The sequence below is a fragment of the Vicugna pacos genome, chromosome 34, assembly GCF_048564905.1.
Source record: "Vicugna pacos chromosome 34, VicPac4, whole genome shotgun sequence".
NCBI classification, from domain to species: domain Eukaryota; kingdom Metazoa; phylum Chordata; class Mammalia; order Artiodactyla; family Camelidae; genus Vicugna; species Vicugna pacos.
This window is the reverse complement of record NC_133020.1, coordinates 7,637,275-7,657,675: the sequence shown is the minus strand read 5'-3', so window position 1 is coordinate 7,657,675 and position 20,401 is coordinate 7,637,275. Positions and strand designations below refer to the sequence as shown.

The 20,401-nt window shown below is 34.3% G+C and overlaps 1 protein-coding gene across 5 annotated transcripts in view; it reads right to left on the bottom strand.

The window, feature by feature from the left end:
* SOX5 (SRY-box transcription factor 5) overlaps positions 1-20,401 on the bottom strand; it is a 377,294-nt gene that overhangs the window by 260,026 nt on the left and 96,867 nt on the right. For all 5 annotated transcript variants that reach the window (XM_072954196.1, XM_006199937.3, XM_006199939.4 and 2 more), the window contains exon 3: positions 9,907-10,117. In XM_072954196.1, the coding sequence (XP_072810297.1) occupies positions 9,907-10,117 (211 nt within the window). The remainder of the gene's footprint in view (positions 1-9,906; positions 10,118-20,401) is intronic.

Sequence of the window (20,401 nt, the reverse complement as noted above, 5' to 3'; positions counted from 1 at the left end):
GTAGTGGGAAAAAATTATAACCTATGGCTACAAATTCATAGATAATGCCAATATATTAGCAATATTGGAGTTATTTAAAAAGATTAATGTGAAGACAAAGCATATAAAGTTTTGTTATACATGTATTTTAGTTTTCTATGCTGGATCCAATATCTAGTTTTGGGACCTGGGACAATACTTTAACCTCTAAATCACAGAAAGAATTGAAAGTAATGATCTCAAAGATTCAATAATGATGAGAAGGATGGAGAAGACTGGATGAATGAGACAAACAGTAAGGAGATTAACTGAATCAGAAATGAAAAAAAGAGGTTGGTAAAAACAAGAAGACCAATGAAACCTATTTAAGTTTTAGGGAATGGTTAGCAAAGGCTATAGCATGTCAATTAGTGGGCTGACTGTCATCCACGGCTAACACAAACAACTACCTACTATGTGCCAAGTTAATTATCAGGAAGCGGAGAGGCACAGATAATTGAATCAAGAACTTTTCATTTCAACATTCGCACACTTAAAACTGTGGAAGATGGAGGGAAAATAAACAATGATGGTAATGTAGTCAGACTAATAGAGACGAGTTAGTGTTAGCAGTGCAGATGGAGCCAAATTCTCACAAAAGTGTTCAGAGAAGGTGGTGACTCTTGAAACGTGAATATAAATTCATTAGGTCAGTAAGACAAGGAATGGTATTTAAGGCAGAGGAAGGAGCGTATGAAAAGGCAAAGCAGTATTAAAAATACAGTGCTAAGAGCACTGCAAGCAGTTTATTTAATAAGACAGCATGAGAGCATGCACCTTAGAGAGTGGTGGAAAGTAAGGTGAAGGGGAAAAAACGGTCGGGTCAGTTTATATATGGTCTTGTGTTCAATGCCAAGTAGTTTTGCAGAGGATAATAAATTCGTTCTAATTCTAGTTCGTCCATATAACAGGAACATGAACAAGTTACTAAGCCGCCGTATTTCATTTTTAAGATAAGAAATAATACCAACTTCAGAGTCTGAGGATTAAACGAGGTAACTCACGTAACATTTGGCAGAAGAGTCATATATTTATTAAGGTCTTTCTTCTCCCTTTCCCAAGACAGCAGTTGGGCAGCACTGAAGCTGTATAAATGTCCTCTCAACAAATATTTCAAATATTTAGTATGTGTACTATCCTCACCCTTAAGGAGCTTAACACAGAGAAAGAAACTGAAAAATAAATGGACAATCACAATACAATGGAGTCACTGGAACAATGAGGGGAGGCAAGTAACAGGTCTTAAAAAGATGAAAAAACTAATGCAGAGAATGCAGTAAATAACTCCTCCTAGCAACTTGGAGGAACAGGATAACAGATAGAGGAGATGGGAATCAAGAAAAGGTGAGTGTTTCTAGGAGGAAGAGACGTAAATAAGCTGCAATGGCCATTCCAAAGAGCCATAGGAGGTAACACAGCCATTAATATAAGAAAGTTAAAACATGAAGCTTGTTATAATCTTCTATCTAAAAGGACTCTATTTTAAATGATATATAAAGTTCTCATCAAGGGAAAAATTACGTTCACCTGCACTGTTAATAAGCCAAAGATTTCAATGAAAATCAAGTTAAAATCTGGAACCAATCCCTAAATTTAATGCTGATTTATATTTATAGACCATTCCTAGCTACCTGGAACTTCAGAACAAAAGATATTTCGGATACCCATCTATCTTGACTTTATCAGCCAAGTTGAGACAACTGGTTACCTTAGTTTGTTCAAATTTAGTGAACAGTGATATACTCTTTCAAACTAAGATGAGGTGATGACCTTACTTGCAAAAAAAACCAAAACAAAGACAGTAAAGAATACCAGAATGTATGATGTAAACTGAACAGGAAAAAAGGTGGGGGGGTGCCTGGTCCTGTAGGGTGTGAACTGGATTTCTGCTCTGGCTTTAACACTAACTTTGCTGGGTGATTTCAAGTACATCTCTGCCTCAGTTGTCTCTCTCAAAATGATGACAGAGGGCTGAAATGTGTCTACATTTCATTCCAATTCTGAATTTCTATTATTCCAACTAATTTTCTCCCAGACATTTTTCTAAAACAATTTTTTTCTTTAGATGTCTTTCAAGGCATTCTTGTTGGGGGGAGCAGGGAGGACTTTAAACTCAAACAGTTTAAACTGAGCTGATTTTCCATTAAAAACTCTGGAAATTTGATCATCATTTGAGGAATCAGAAATTTACTTTAGTAGAAAATTACTGAATACTGCTTTATTAATCAATATTTCAAAGGGACTTAGGGACACATGTGCTAATGTGTAACATTAAATTATTACTGCAAAATTCCTAATTAGGAGGAACAGTACAGCTAGTGATTAAGGGCATGAATTCTAGTTTTAGGTTGACTTCAGTTTGAATAATGATCCTGACAGTCACTCTGTGACATATTTAATCATCAGTTTCCTCATCCGAAAATGGAGATCATTAAGAATCAGAATATTTAGTTCAAGTGTATGGCATTTCCTGAACTTGGAATAGCCCTGGTTATTAGGTTTATGTAAGGATTAAATGAAGAGTTTTATATGAATTACTTAGCACTATTGTTAACATGATATGCACTTAATATATGCTACCTTTTCTTCCCCAAATACATATTTTTATTCAATGTCCTGTTATAGGAACTATGTATCACACATTACTATGTTAAACCTCATTGCCATTCTTTTTTTTTCTCATTGCCATTCTTAACTTCTAAGTCTAAGAGTTAAAAACCAACAAATAGAGCAGAGTTACTACCAAATATAAAATATCTATATATTACATACGCCAGACATTTTGAGCTGAGAATTTACTATGAACTTTGGTAGGCTGCACATCAGTTAAAGTGTCACTGGACAAATGAGAATCTTTAGCACCAGAACTTTCTGAGTAATGACCGGCAAAAATTCTGATGGAGGAAAAGGATACAAACAAAAATACATCAATATATTTTCTCCTATTGTAACTTTAAAAATATTTTAATTAATTATTTGAAAAGATAAGCTAACTGGAATAAAAAAGCCTTTTTTTTCTTCAACCCATATGCAAATCTAACTTCCTTTCTAATCATTTCGTCTCGGCGGCCTCCTTTTGTATGACACGTCATTCTCTTCTAACTTCTGAATTTCTGTTAGTCTGCTGTGGGCACGGATAAGGTGGAATAATAGGGACTTTCTACTGAAATCTGCATCCCCCCGCTCAATGAGAGGAAGCAAAGGCAAGAACATGGCCCCCACATAATGATGTAGCTCGGGCTTAATGAAATTTTCATCACAACCTGCTGTTCATTTTAATGGCCTTTGAAAAACAATGGAAAAAACTGCTTGAGGGAAGAAAAGATTTTTCTGTGGCAGAGATCTGTGAGCTTCACAGTTAGCTCCCTTCACCTGATCTCCGCTCTTCTCATCCCATATTGCTGCACTCACCACAGAGCTGTTTCGAGGTTTTGCAGTTCTTTCATTAAATTTGTTCCAAGGTACTTCAGTCTTTTGATGCTGTCATACATTACAGAACCACAGATCACTGTACTGAACAGTGTCACTAGCCCTGATGCTTGGATGATGTCAGGTGTTGGTGTCCATTCTCATATCCAACCATACCTCTGACTAGTGGCATTTTTAACCAGCTTGAATACTGACCCTGACAGTCATTCTGTGACATACTTAACCATCAGTTTCCTCATCTGAAAATAGAAATCATCAGAATCAGAATCTTTAGAAAGTCACTTTCCACTTGCTGTTGAGCCTTTCACACATCTCCCTAGATAAATTTCTCCACTTTTCTCTCTCTGCAGTTAAAAAGATAGACAGAAATTTCCTTCAACATTCTATTCCTTTTCTATGTTACAATTTTATGCCTTTCTGTTATTTTTTTTTCTTGGTGATTAAGATCATCACTTTATTCAAATACATAAGTTGCTCCTTGATAAATCTCCCAACAACTGCAGTTATTAAACGTTCCTGCCTTGGCAAATTTCTTTACCAATAACAGTGATTCTATTTACATTCTGGTGTACTCAAAGCATGTCTAAGAATCTTGTGTACATAAACATAAATCCCTCTTGGTGGTCAGGTGCTCGTACAGAAATTATCTTTCTGGAACTGAGAATGCTTTAGATGTTTGCCATATTCAATCTATATTTCATTATTCTATAAAGACTATCTCTGTATTTTCTCAGTGTCTTTATATTATTCAATAACATGTCACTTGAGCTGAGCTTTTAATGTATTTATAGGGAGAAAAGTATTTTTAAAAAAGCTGTGGGCAATACAATAATGAACACAGTCTAAGGCCCACATGCAAGAGTGATGGTTCTTCCTGTCAGCACCTCCTGCCATGGATGTTCTACCTCTGCTCTTTTGCCTATGTAGTTGTTACCAGATATTATAATTTTATCCCCATTCTCAACATCTCTGAATGTTTCCTGCTAAGCAAACAGGAGGGCACTGTCTCATGGCCTCTTGCTGTTGGGAATTATTCACTTCGGTCCATCATACACTTCCAAATAAAAGGTCTGTGCATCCCCTTGGAAGGAACTCAACATGATGCACTGAGGGACTAGCAAGGTCTTATGTACCTAACAGATTTCCATAGAAGATATTATCTAAAGATAAATCCACCAAAACTACTTTGCAGAACAGTATGTACCACAGTAATGCTGACTCCTCCTAGACCTTACCCCTAGACCATGAACACACTTCGAATAAAAGTTAAACATTAACATGAGAGAAATACTATCTAACTCATGTTATGAAGCCAGCATTATCTATGAAATCAGATAAATACATTCCATGGAGAAAAAAAAACTATAGAGCAATATCTCTCACTAACATAGATGCAAAATTCTCAGTGAAATATTACTAAATTCCATTCTAACAGTGTACAAAAAGAATTATAACCCACAACAAGTAGGATTTATTCCAAGTATGCAAGACTTGTTTCGTATTTGAAAATCAAATCACACTAACAGGCTAAAGGAGAAAAATCATACATGATATCAATTGATGCAGAAAAAAAATTTGACAAATTCTAACAATCATTCATGATCAAAATTTTCATCAAACTCGCAATAGAGGGAACTTTCTCAACTTGATAAAGAACATCTATAAAAATCTACAGCTAGAATCGTACTTAATGGTAAGAAGTAGATGCTTTCCCTTTATAATCAATAACAAGACAAGGATGTCTCCTCTCACCAACTTATTCAACACTGTACTGGAAGTCAGCTAATGCAGTAAGACGAGAAAGGGAAACCAAAGGTAGACAGCTTGGGAAGGATGAAATAAAACTGTCTTCATTTGCAGATGACATGATTATCTACATAGAAAATATTAAAGAACTGACAAAAACTCCTGGAGCTAATAAGCAAATATAGCAAAGTCAAAGGACACAGGTTAATATACCAAAGTCACCTGTTTTTCTGTATACCAGCAATGAACAATAGGAATCTGAAATTAAAAATACAATATAATTTATATTAACACTCTAAAAAGATAAAATATTGGATATAAATGCAATAAAATCAATTAATATTCAGAATCAATATGCAGAAAATCTATAAAACTTGAGACAAATCAAAGATCTTAATAAATAGAAAGCTTGTATTCATGGATAGGAAGACTACTGTTAAAATGTCAGTTCTTTCTGATTTGATCTACAGATTCAATGCAATCTCAATCAGAATCCCAGCAAGCTATTTTATAGCTATCAAAAGACTGGTTCTAGATTTTACAAAGAAAGGCAAAAGACACAGGATAACCAACACAATACTGAAGAAAGGGAAAAAGCTGGAGGACTGCACTACTCAACATCAAGACTAACTATCAAGTTACAGAGATCAAGACAGCAACGTACTGGGACAAGAATAGGCAACTGATCAATGAGCAAAATACAAAGGGTGGAAACAGACCCACAGAGGTATAGTCAACTAATCTTTGGTGAAGGAACAAAGGCAAGTCAATGGAGAAAGAAGAGTCTTTTCAACAAATGGTGCTGGAAAAATGGACACATACATGCCAAAAATGGACTAGATTCAGAACCTATACTTTTTACAAAAATTAACTCAAAACAGATGATTGAACTAAACTCCAAAATTCAAAATTATAAAGGCTTCTAAAAGATAACAAAAGAGAAAACCTAAATGATGTTGGCTGAGGCCATGTGTGTTTAGATACAGCATCAGAAGTGTGATCCATACCAAAAAAATGGACAAACTGGACTTCATTAAAATTAAAAACTTTTGTTCCTCAAAGACAATGTTAAGAGAATGCAAAGAAAAGCCACAGCCTGAGAGAAAACAGTTGCAAAACATATCACTGATAAAGGATTTATGTCTAAAATATACAAAGAATTCCTAAAATTCAAAAAAAAAACCCTCAGTAACAGGGCAAAACATCTAAACAGACCAAGGGATGACACATAAGATGATAAACATCACTTATCAACAGAGAGTTACAAATTAAAACAAGGAGATACCACTACAAACCAGTTTGAATAGATCAAGTTTAGAAAGACTGACAATATCAAATGCTGGTGAGGATGTGGAGTAACAGAAACATATTCGTTTCTGGTGGGAATATAAAATCTTACCGACATTTTGGAAGACAGTTTGGCAGTTACAAGGCTAAGCATAATTTTACCATACATTTTAGCAATCACATTCCTAGGTATTTATCCAACTGAGTTAAAAATGTATGTCCATACAAAAATCTGCAAAAAATATTTATAGAAGCTTTATACATAATAATAGAAAACTAAAAAACAACTAAGATGTCCTTTGATAGGTGAATGGACAAACAAATGTGATCCATTCATACAATAACAGTATTATTTTGCATCAAACAAAAATGAGCTATCAAGGCAAGAACAGACTAGAAAAGGTGAAACTATAGAGACTGCAGAAAAATCAGTGATTGCCTAGGATTGCAGAGAAGGTGGGAGAGATGAACAGGTGAAACACAGGGGATTTTTATGGTGATGAAGCTATTCCGGTTGATACACTATGCTGGGTAAGTGACAATATGTACTTGTCAAAACACAAAGGAATGTACAACACAAAGATTAAAACAATGCAAGCAAATAAAAACAATTAGGAATTTGAGACACACCAGGAAAAAATAAGAAAAATGTAATTGTTTACAAATGCATGGAACAATCTCACTGACTGGGAAGGGGAAAAAGTAAGTTATCTAAGTTAGCTTTGGAAATGAATGGAATCTAAAATTAAAGGCAAAATGAACTGCACAAAAGTACTGTACTCCACTGGTAAAGATGTTTTCCATGGTGGTACCAGCTAATAATTCTGATACTGTTGTACATGTATACTGGAACTTGATGTTAAGTAAATGGATGACAGATGGTAGGATCTAAGTTTCTCAGTTGGTGGTAGGGAAGGGATGTATATAACAACAAGGAATGAGGCTAGAATGATTCGTGTGGAAACAGATTAGAGCTGGAGATATTAGTAAGAACTCATGTTTACTTTAGTATAGACAGAAATAGTTAAACACAGAAATACTTTAAAATATGTAACTATACAGGTTAATACATATACATAAATTTCTCTTTTTTTGTCAGTTGAGAGGCCCTAAAATAATGGCACCTCAGTAGCAAAGAGTACACTTCATACCCAGGTCTTGCTTTCTAACATCGTTCTTCCACGGAAGGAAACAAGACTTCTTAGAAAAATGACTGATTCTAGGACTAGGAGAAAGACATATACAGGATGAATCTGCAGCATCATATAGTACTAGAAAGTAAGTAAGTGCTCAATAGAAAAAAAAAAAAACACATACACAATCACAGTAGTATGCCAAAGTCACATAGAAGGTATTTCCAATGAACAATTTGATCAACAAAATAAATAAAGAACTGTTTTATAACTCAAAGCATAAAATAAACATCCACGAGTCATACTGACATAAATAAGTGACTGAATAAAATAAAGTAAAGAGATAAATCTCTTATGGAGAAGAATTCCAAATTAATCATGTAGACACTCCACTCTGAAGGATGGGGAGCAAGACTCCCTACTCCTTAAATGTGGGTTGCACACAACACCTTCCTTCAAAGAGCGTGGTACAGAAAGGGAGCAGGGGGACTTATGGTGGAGAAACCTGACAAACACCGTATCAGCCAGATGATCAAAGTCAACAGCAACATTCATAAATCACACAGAAAGTATGCACTCTTAATATAATGTGATAAAATGTACTTGGTTTCTGTGGTCCTTCTTCCAAAACCCATAAACCCAGCTTAAGAGAAAACCGCTAGACAAATTCCAATAGAAGGGCATTCTACAATATACCTCAACAATATTTCTCAAATTTTCAAGGTTATCAAAAACAAGAACAGTCTGAGAAACTGTCATAGCCAAAAAGAGCCCAAGAAGACAAGACAACTAAGCAGCTAAATGTAACCTGTGATTTGATGGCATCCTGGAACAGAAAAATCACACTTGGTGAAAACTAAGGAAATCTGAATAAACTATGGACTTTAGTTAATAATAATGTATCACCACATAATAGATGCAAAATAATTTTAAAAGCAGGAAGTTACTCGTATAAAATGAACGGAGTATATAAAAACAAGGAAAAGGAACTACATCATAAAGTTAAGAGATGTTATATTAGAAAGCAACAATTCTGGGTGATTTTACCATCTCCCTTTTAATTGTTCTGTTTCTTTTTTTAACAATTCTTATAGTAGGAAAACAGTTTTAATATCAGGAAAAACTGCGGCATGTTAACAAAAAAAGGTTGTCTGGGTTCTCCTCAAAACCCCATTTTTATCTCCATGCAGATTAGAGCCAAAAACTCTTTGGCTGACTAGATTATCTCTAAAATTCCTTCCAACTGTAAGATCATATGAATTACATAAATTTTAACTAAAATCCATGTCCCAGCTATGCGTCTGGTAAGGGCCCAGAAATATTTAATTACCACATGACTCCCAATACTGGTTAACATACATTTTGTGCCAGATATACTCATAATTTACCAGTGTCCTAACAACAGACTAGAAATGAGCCCAACTCAGTGTAAAACAGTATAAATGCAGTATATTTTTGGTGTAAAGTGTGTCTTTTTATGTCACTGTTTTATGTTTGTTTGTTTTGTTTTAATTTTCCATCTGACTCAGAAATAGGAGGCGTGTGTGCAATGTGGCACCCACGCTTAGGATGGACAAAGGTTTAAACAGGAGTTAGCAAACCTCCGTCACGTAAAGGGTGACCCAGTTACGCAGAAATTATAACATGTGCATCAACTGTTTCACTAGTTTGTTTGCTTTAAGATTAGTCCATAAGCATATCACCTGTAGGACACTATCGGTAACTACTGAAGAGATTTAGAAAATGAAATCTTAAAAGAAAGACATCCCGGAAGTTGAAAAAACCAGAACTTCAGCAGACCTAGCAGACGTTAGAGAATCACTGCTTTTCACATACACGACAGGGCTAACCCTACGAAAGGTGGGCTACACAGAGAACAGACCTGTCAAGGTAGCCTAAGACGCATTCATTTGTATAAAGGTTATAAAAAGTAACAAAGCTGTAAAAATGGCCTGAAGGGGAAAACTAGAGATGCAGCAACAAGACTGCAGCTGTCTGGCCCACAGGCGGTGACCACCCTGGGCTCAGCTGCCACATTCTATTCTTGCCTCTGTAAGTTTTTACTCAACTACAACTTACTCATGTGTGAAAACTAAGACATCACAACAGAAATTAATGATTTAAAAACTGGGGGTAGATATATTTACATGTTTCTGAAAAAAATACTATCTTCATAGCGTTAGGTTTCTATTCCCTGTATTTAACTCTGAGAAAGAGAAAACCAGAACTAGAGGTTCAAATCAAACTCCTAAAATCTACAGACAATAACTTTGTTTTCTTTTTCAGTCTTTACCTTCTGGCTCATTTTTGATGAGCTCTTCCATTTTCCTCTGCTTCAAGGTGTCAACGACGTCAGCTAAGCTGCCTTTGCGCCGCTCAGGGGTTCCCAGGGCCGTGCTGGACAAGGACTCGCCACTCTGTCGCCCACCTTCTTCTGCCTTCTGAGGTGAGGTAGATGAGTTGTGTGGGGCAAATGAAGACATAACTTTATTGCCATCAACTTCCTGAAAGAGCAAGCAAAGGAAAAAAATACATATATACATTTGTTTAAAATTCAGTTTTAAAAAAATTTTAAATTTTTCATTTTAATCGGTTACGTGACTTATTCAGCTGAAACATTATACAGTGAAATGGCACTCTGCAAGAGCAGAAAGAATAAAGAAATTTCAAAAAAGAATACATTAACTTTACAGGCTGCCACTAGAATGAGACAAAGATCAATTCATAGGAGAAATAAAAATACGACGATTCTCTCCCTTAGACGCAGTATAAATGGCAATTCAGCCTTCTACCAAGGCTGTATTGATTAGATTTGTCTATTTTCCTGCGTTTGACAGTCTTAGATTTTCCTGTGAGCATTAAATGTAGTGGTCATCTGTAATGAACTTTCTGAAGACCTTATAATTTTTAAACAAATAACATTCCATATATTTAATTTTCTTTTTAAGCAGCTGCCTCTTCTTGCTGGTACTCCTAATTAACTCCTCTTTCAGTTCTCCACCTCCCTCTCATGCTTCTAAGAAGACATCAGTCACATAGCTTATTCTGACATCAGATAGGAATAGTGCAAATCCATTTCTGCTTATGTGGAAGATACTTCCAACCACAACCGTTACCTGAAGTACTGCTTCTGATGATACTCTTTGTTATTTTGCACTTTAAGCCTCATTTGCCCTACAAAATTAAGTTTCTTGCAGTCTTTGCCTCTTCATAATAGTGTATGTGTATGAAAAAAATTATTCTATAATTTTAAAATGTAAGCATATTTTTGGTGTTTCTTTTGTCATTATTTCCTCCACAATTTCTAGCAAAACTTTGACAATCTGTATAATGTTTGGGGTATATTTTGTATAAAAGGCACTAAATTGATTTTTTTTTGAAATTTTCAAGAGAACGGATATTGAAATGACAAAGAAAAATTTATTTTCTACCTTAAAAGTTTTCCTTGTATAATCTCTTACTTCCATAACCCTTTACCGTTCCACAAAGTAGAGCTTTTCTTAAAAATAAATCTGTATCCTAACATCTTTGAGGAAGTTCGACTCCCCCTAGGTGTATTTCTTAATTCTACAGCATTAAAAGTTTCCATTAAAATATATTTGAGTGTGTGCATGTTTAATCTTCAGGGCAATAGCTTAGATCCATGTTTATACATCTGTCTTTCATTTAAGACATGTTAATAAGGATCTGCTGACCCCAGAAAAATGGTAAATCACATTGAGTTGATATCTAATCTTTAAAAAATTAATGCTAATATGTTTGACTAGCTTAAAATATACATTAAAAATACATGATAAAACTGTCATTCTCATTTTTAAAAATATATTAAAATACAGTTTTGAACACAAATATAATCATAATCTGTTCATATGAATTTTTTTGTCTGTGAAAATTAGTGAGTACCAGAACATTAGCTATGATACAGACATCAGCGTGTTGGGTGTGTCTAAGGCAATGCAGGGTAAGTAAAGGTAAAAAACGTGTGCTAACAGAATCTTCAAAATTATAATTCTAAACCCAAAAATGGTTTCCATTTCTTACAAGCAAAATACCTCTGATGATTACTATGTCTTGACTGAATGTTCTAAAGACAGCACATTTATAGAAGAATCTTAGCTTATAATGTACTTGGATTTAGAAATCAATACGCGTAATGTAATAATTACAAGCCCCTGCAGGCTAAGTGAAAAAATACCTCTGTAATTATTTATTTAAAACTGATACATAAATACAAGCAAACATATACACACATAGGCACCTCTGAGAAGGGAAATGACAAATTCAATCATTAAACTAAGGAATGTTTTTATGAATGACCCATCATAAACAGTTTAATGCGCAAACTGGAATATAGCAAAACTGCTGTATTTACTTTTCACAGATCTTTCTTCCCATTTATATCAAAAGCAGGAACACCCAGTTTTAGTTTCACTTTAAACATTTCTATTTTATACTCTATTTGTACATTGTATGATGATAATAAACTTTACAAATGAGAATTTGGGAGCTGAACTTCACTTGCCATAACTGAAAATCACACATATCTTCTGGCTGCATCAATACAGAGAATGGCACCCAAACTGTACACAGTGACATCTATTAAAATATCAGACATTTCAAATTAAAATAAAATAAAATGACATCCCATTTTGCATGTCTCTAAACTTCCTGCCCCTTGCAAAGAGGGAGGATGTATTGTAAAGAGTTTAATATATTTCCCAAGTATATTAGACTCAGTTATCACAGCAATATAAAAATAAATTAATTAAACATTACTGCTATTTCATGCAGGCATATTTATCTTAATGCTATGTCACCTGTCTGATTCAGCCTCTGGCACTGTTACTCCCTGTAACAGTTTTACACAGTTGCCAGAGGTTTCAGTGTGGGGCTCCACTGTTCACGTGCATGGTGTGCGGCCAGTTAAGGAGTGCCGGCATAGCCTTCAGTCACAGAAGTCCCATAGTTTTCAGTTTCTGCCCTGGGACTCCATTTACCTGAAGTATTGACTGCATGTTTCCCTTCACTTTGCTGAACAAGGTGAACATCCAGAGAGGCCACTAATGCATTTGCTCAGCCAGCAATACATATTTAATCAAATTTTATGAATAACAAGGACAAGCTTCAGTATTTTACAGACGAGCTCTCAGCACTGTGATGCATGACTTCTAAAGTCTAAGAGTAGGGGGAAGGTACAGCTCAGTGGTAAAGCATGTGCTTAGCATGCACGAGGTCCCAGGTTCCATCCCCAGTACCTCCATTAAAAACTAAATAAAAAGATTTAGCCCCATCCCAAGAAAATAAAATATAATGATAAAAGAGTGTTCTAAACTTTTAGAATGAGGTTAATAATATTCATTATTCTTGAACAAACTGCTTAATCTTGCCCCCTTTGTAACCACTGCAGCCATGAGACAAAAAGAAAGGTCTGCCTAATGTATCTATGTACCTATCCTCACTGAAATAGCTGTTAAAAATGCATTCTTATTAATTCTACAGGTAATATTTTCCTATGAACTCTTTCAGAAAAATATTATTTTAACCTTAAGATTCAAATTTTAGTATAGACAAATTGGTGCTTAAGAAAAACTAATTTACTTGAAAAAGAGAGATTATATATATAGACTCAGCCAGATACATGTTACTTTTATTGTCCAAATGACATTTCATCCTTGACTTCTGGCCTCAAGAAGAACATTATCATGCTTATTTTTTGGTCCTATAAAATTAAATCCATATAAGGTAGTAAAAACACTGCATTTAATAGTCTTAACAGACTATAATTACAAAAAAGAATAACCAATATTTATTGAATATTTAATTTGTGTCAAGCATTGTTTAAAGTGCCTTCTATGCCTTAACTCAGTTAATTATCATGGCAAGCCTAATTATGATTTGCATTTCAGAGAAACTGAGACACATAGACTCAAGTAAATGCCTGAGATCATATAACTAGTAAAATACAAAACAGATAATCAACCCCAGCCTCTTGGCCTACAGAACCCTGGTTCGCAACCAGTTCTAATCCCCTCTGTCTCAAAACAAAGGCAAAATCCCTTAAGATGTCTGTATCTATCAATGTTACAGGTGAATAAAATATGCTTCTTAATAACTAAGCATGAAAAGGAGAGGTTTCTGTCCCAATATATTCAACTTCTAAAGAAATGATATAAATGCACTGAAATTAGTTAATCCAACTATATTCTAGACTTATAAAGCTCTCTTCACATAAACATAATCTAGCTGATGTCATATTCAAAAATATGAACCTTAACGTTTAAATGATTATTTAAACTAAACACATAAATTTGAGCTCTCAGTGGTTAATCAAAATAATGGTTCTCGGTAGCTTTTGATTTTTTCCATCTATCTTTATGAAATGTGTGGGCATCTTTAGCATTCTTTTTAGTTTTTCAAAGTTTTGAACTTAGAAAAAACAGTACAGAAGATTTGGATGATCTTTAATTAGAGTCTCATTAATGCAAGTTCATTAATTTTGGTATTGCATAAACATAGCATAAAATGAACTACAGGTACACAGATAAAGTGCTTTTGTGCTGAACAAGTTTTGACATGGCCTTGTTCTTCTTCCAGCAATAGGCTGTTCTTGTAAATATCACCAGGACAGGACAAAACAAAACTTTGAAAAATATCTTAAAATCTGTATGATTTGGTTGAAAAGGGTGAAGATGGTCAAAAGGCACAACATTTGTTTTACAATAAATCCTGGAAAGTAATGTACAGCATGATGACCACAGTTAATGATACTGTATTCTATATTTGAAAGTTGCTAAGAGGGTAGATCTTAAAAGTTCTTATCACAAGAAAAAAAATTTGTAACTCAGGTGATGAACATTGATCAGACTTACTGTGGCGATCATTTTGGAATATATACAGATAGCAAATCATTATGTTGTATTTCTGAAACTATTACGTCAATTATACCTCAATTTTTTAAAAGAGCTATATTATTTAGCTATTCTTTACATTCTTTAAAAATTGGATAAAAATACATTATCACAAAGGTTTATTTTGAAACTAAATTGCACTATTTGTAAACTATTCTGTCTAATTAGATGTCAAAATTAATTTAATAGTAAAAAACTGTGTAAAAAACTTAACTTTTTAAAGTTTTTTGGTTAAGATAATTTTTCATTGTACTTCTATATGATACTCCAAACCAGTAGTGCTTTCTGCTTTTGGATGACAGATCTCTTGAGGATAGCTACAGATGCTCTCCTAACACACATGCTCAGGTATACATACAGGCAGACACACACGCATGCAACTGCACACAGGATTTCACATACAGTTTTGGAGAGTTAACTGTCTACTCCCATGGTTCCAACTATGAACTTCTTTCATGAATTCCTGTAGGAACTCTTACAAACCATGGGTTCCAGGTTGAGAAGCTCTGACCTAAACGTGTATCTTTCCAGAAAAGCACTACAAACTCATCAATATACACAATTAGATGATTTTTAAATGACTAGTTATTATTGGAAAAAGAGCCTCAAACTATAGATTTTATTGATTTTATCTCAGATAAATATAAAAGCATAGTGTCAATAACCTGAAATTTTACTGCTCCTAAGAAAAGCATTTAGAAAGAGATCAATATTTTAATTATACTTAAATAAATACATTGAAGAAAAGAGTACATCACTAAGGGCAACTGCTATCATCTTGCTCAGCAGTCACCTTGTGGTAACGCACACATAAATTTGAAACGGAAGGCAGAACAAGCTGCTAACTTTTATAAAGTGAATGTTACCATCTTAAGAAGTCATACCAGGTAAATTTCAAATAGGAATTTTCCTGGAAAGAGGATGTAAACATATGAAGAAGGATATACTGAGTCAAAAGCCAACACTTAAAAAAGCTCAGCATTAAACACTAAGAGTCTTTCTTTGGTTAATATGACCAAATCCAGTATTCTGGGAACACGATACAGGTCAGCTCCCAAGACCTATAAAACAAAAGTCAGCACTTACACGCAGATCTATGAAGGGTGTCTGTTATGCTTGTGATTACTGTTGGTGTTCATGCCATCAATTTAAAATCTTCTCTAAACTTCTGTCTAAATAAGAGCTGTCTAATGTGTACTTAGATTCAGTGGTTCAAATAAATGAAAAATTGACAAGAGACAGTTCTGCTTGGGCTATATTCAATCATCTACATACAAAGCTCACCATAACTGGTCACCTTTCTGTATTGGAAAAAACCACCAAAACAGATTTGTAAAACTCACTTAGTTTTGTAAGATCAACAACTCTTATTGCTTAAACTACTACAAGGCAAACTAACTGAGGTTCCAGATATTAGATGAGTGGTTCATAAATCTGTCTAGGGATGGGACGGGCAAGTTATGTACATGCGTTTTTTTTTTCAGATGCTAGGCTTGGATGCACTGGCCTCCTCTAGACTGTTCACAAGACAGTCATAGGAATCCAAAGTCAGGTTTTAAGGAAAGTTTATATTTTACATATTTTAAAATTTTATAAGATTACAGAAATTCCCTGAATATTAGTACTCTAAATTCTTACAATCATTCAATCACAATATAACAAAGTGGATAGAAATTCCAAAATATTCAAACATGTACTGTACATTCTTTTCTCTATTATCTATGGAAAGTTCCATATTCCATAACCTGCTCAGTTCTAATTTTTAAAGAATGCTGTAGCAAGCTTAAGTGGTTCATCTGCAACTGTAATGCAGACACAACCCACTCTTGGGACAGATCTAATATCCTAAACAGTGACAGCTCTCATCAAGTTTATTAATTAAATTATTATTATTTTATAAAAATGGTTCCATTATATTTCAAATATAGGATCTAGTCCATACTTCAAAGATTTTTAAATGTATTTTGGACAATAAAAATAGAAGACGTGAAAGCTATTTGATGTTTTTTCAAAGCCTAAAACATAGAATCTTTAAAAAACTCCCCTCCTGTGCAATAGAATGGAAATTAAGCAAAAGTCTAATTTGGTTTGCAGTTTTTTGCCAAGCATTGAGATGAAATGTTAGCTTAGGCTCAAACTTCATTTTTGATCAGAAGACTAAATAAATACTTAAAAGTGCATTCTTTCTTAAAATGCAGTCACATGGTATTAAACGACAATAAAAGACAGGTGATTTGTACAAATAAGGTTTTCAAACGTGGTTAGTGCACAACGCCATTGGCATGACCTGGAAATACTTTATACATTTTTCTCAGGCCTCAACCCAGACTTCCTGAATCAGAAACTCAAAAGATGAAGCCCCAAAATGTGATCTAACAAGTCTTCTAGGGAGACTGATACACCTTAAAGCTAGAGCAAGTACTGGTATAGGAAAAACTGGTATAACAGTTAACGGAGGAAAAGAGGGAGCAGAGGAAAGAGAGAGGACTAAAATCCGCAGCGGTGAAGACAGATGTCATAAAGTGATGGGACTTAACAGATCTGAGCGATGAGCCAAAAGGTAACATATTCCAGGGAGGAGGCGGGGGAGGGGAGAGGTAGAAGAGTTAGCAAACATGCACAGGTAAAACTGACCAAAATATGCTGGAGGAAAATGACACTGACAATTTTTTTAATAGCCATTTGGGTACATACTGAAACAGGCTTATGTTTACTGATTTCATACTAACTGTACAGATTAAAGAATCTGAGATTTAGGTCAAAATTCCACTGTGGAAAGAGCTTATTTCTAGAAATACACTAAAAACTTTGGTTTGAATTTATTAATAGTTTAATCTCATTTATAATATAAAAATAGAACAATGATAGTATGTCTCCATTTTTTTAAACCAATACAATATTTGCCACCTAATTTCATTTCATTGAATGAAACAGAAATTTAAAGGCAAATTTTCTGACTTAATAAAGGATTGTACAAATAGGAAGAGGTTTTGGAAAATATCTTCATTTGCATGTGGATGATACATAGGCAGAAATGTCTAATGGTTGTTTTTTTCCAGAATCACATTTGCTAAGAATCTTAGAAACACTCCATTCAAGAATAAAACGTATGTTTTCATGTGCTCTCAAAACCACTTAATAAGCAAAAGTGGCATTTAAAGAATTCTAATACATTAACTAATAGAACCTGTAAAAACAAAGAACATTTTGTGCTGTGACAGCCTCATTATCTTCCTGCTGATGATCTGTGTGCTGTGTCTTACTTACGTTTAAACATCTAGCAAGAACACTTTTAAGACATTCGATAATCTCCTCCCTGAGCACTCAAAGGTCAACAATAAGATGTTTCTAAATAAATATTAGACTACACATCAAAACACTTCCATTTAACACTAGCACTGTGCGGTATATAACAGTATTTTAAGAAATAAAAGAAAAACTAGCCACTAATTAAAATAATCCATCTGCCATTCACTCTGAGTTGGAAGAAAGAAATGATACTTGAGTAATTCCTCAAATTGCGATCTGTTTGGGAAATGAATTCTTTTCATCCCACAGAGCAATGAGCACAGTTTCTTACACAGAATACATACTTGGTAATGCCAGTAAGCTAAGTGTTTGCTAGTGTCACTTATAATTGGAAACTAACTACATGTTCAGGGATAAGTGAAATAAACTATGATCCCTCATGTAGTAAAATACAGCATCAGCAAAGCAGCAATGGTTAAGCAAACTGGAGTCAGGAGTCAGGATGTTCGGGTTCAAATGCAAAGTCTGTCCTTTATTAATCTTGGACAAGTTATTTAAACTTTTGAAACCACAGTTTCCTCATCTATAAAACAGGATAGTAAGTGACACATAACTCATACTTGCTATTATATATTACCGCTGACCTCTAAAATTTAGTAGTAGTGAAAACAATTATTAAAAAGAAATATTTCACTCAGTTTTCTCTCTTGGTATAATAAAAACAACTTGACTGCTAACTTGTGAAGCAGCATAATTATGTACACAATTAAGTGCAGAGAATTTGAAGCCAAATAGATTTGGTTCAAATCCTGGTTCCACATTTACTAGCTGTGCGACCCCAGGCAAGTCATTTAATCTTTCTAAGTTTCTTCATCTGTAAAATGGGGATAATACAATTATCCACCCCATTGGGTTGTTACTGGATCGTAAGTCATGAAATAATGAGTTATATTAGTTAGGGGATTACATGAGTTAATATATGCGTTACAAATTGTAAAACTCATAAAATGGTAACTGAGAAATGGCAAGAGCTATATAAGTATTTGTTAAAATAAGTACACTTCAGGCCATCATATTGGGATATAACAATGAACAAAACACAGAATATATACAAATACATAAAGAAAAAGCCAGGCTCTTTACCAGGAAAGTGGAGAAGAGAAGGCAAACCCCTTCCCCTACTCACCCCCCGCCCCCCACACACAAAGCTTATATATATAGTTTCACAGTTCTTTCTGCTGAAATCAAACTGCACTCATGGAATCTTTTTTTTAAGGATAATTTAAATATTTGTGAGGTGGCCCATTTTTAAACAGCAAACTAATACAAACTTTTTTTTTTAAGGAAAAAAAAAGTAGTTCTCAAAATATCAGGCGACATTAGTGTGCTTTTAACTCTGTTGCATACTCAATTTTCAAATTTCACAGTTTCATGGTTCTCTACAAAGTGATAACTCTGGAAAGTGATCAAAGAAAGAACGTTCAATTACTCCTCATTACGAAATAAAACTTTTTTAAAGTCAAAGTCTGAAAAAAAATAGAGTAATGAATTGTTTTTTATAAATACATAATACCAATGACTTATTATGCCATATTTCTACTTTCATATTCCTCTTTCTTCTTGTGAGGCAGACATATCAAAATTGTTCTTTCTTCGTGAGAATATCAGACCCACTACATTCTCCTGCAGATAAATGTTTAGGTTTCTTCACATTATAAATACAAAGCAGCAGCAGAGGCTATGTGAGGAAAGGCGGATTAAGGACTGGCTCTAATTTGGCCAGCCGTCCTCGTCTGCGCTCCTTTAGCGCCTGAGTTAGAGGCCCTCACCAACAGCACGTCTCCTCACCAGATCAGACTGATTTCATAGCCCAGTGTTGGTCACATGTCAGGATCCTGCACTAATCCCATCTTCCTGTTAAAAAACACTTACAGAAGTATTTTTCTATACTGAGTAAGACCTTCAATAGAGCATTCTGTTTATAGCAAAAAGTAGTACTTTTTCTTTGGAAGGGGCTTTTAGCACGAATTAACATTAACCAGTGATCTGAGACATAAGAAGTACAAGCTGCAGTTCTCATTAATGAGCCATTAAGCAGTCCACGCACACTTAACGAAATTCACCAACAAGCCAAGTTATTTATGCATCATATAAATCAGAATTTCTTGAGCCTATTTTAGCAGCTGTATAAGGACCATCTTGTAGCATCCACGATCACTGAGGCCCTGGTTTCTTTCTGTAAAACACTGGGTTCTCAGCAAAGATTATTTTTTGCAGTTAATATGAGCAATGTTATATATAAATTTTATTTTGGTCATAGTTTTGAAGAATCTAAAAAATGTTTCTAAACTATTAGGCATTTTCCTGACCACATATATAAAATCTGTTAAAATTTACTAATGTTTAAGTAAAAATAAAGCTACTACACTTGGAGTTCTTAAACGCTCTGTTCTAAAAGTTTTATGGACATTACATTTAATAATTCTCAGAGAAACTGCAGAAAGACTGTTATTCCTGTTTAACAGATGAGAATATTAAGACTGTAAGAGTAATTTACCCAAGGTAATAGTAGGAAATGGTAAATTGGGGAATTAAACCCAAGATCATCTAACTTTAAAATCCATGCTGGTC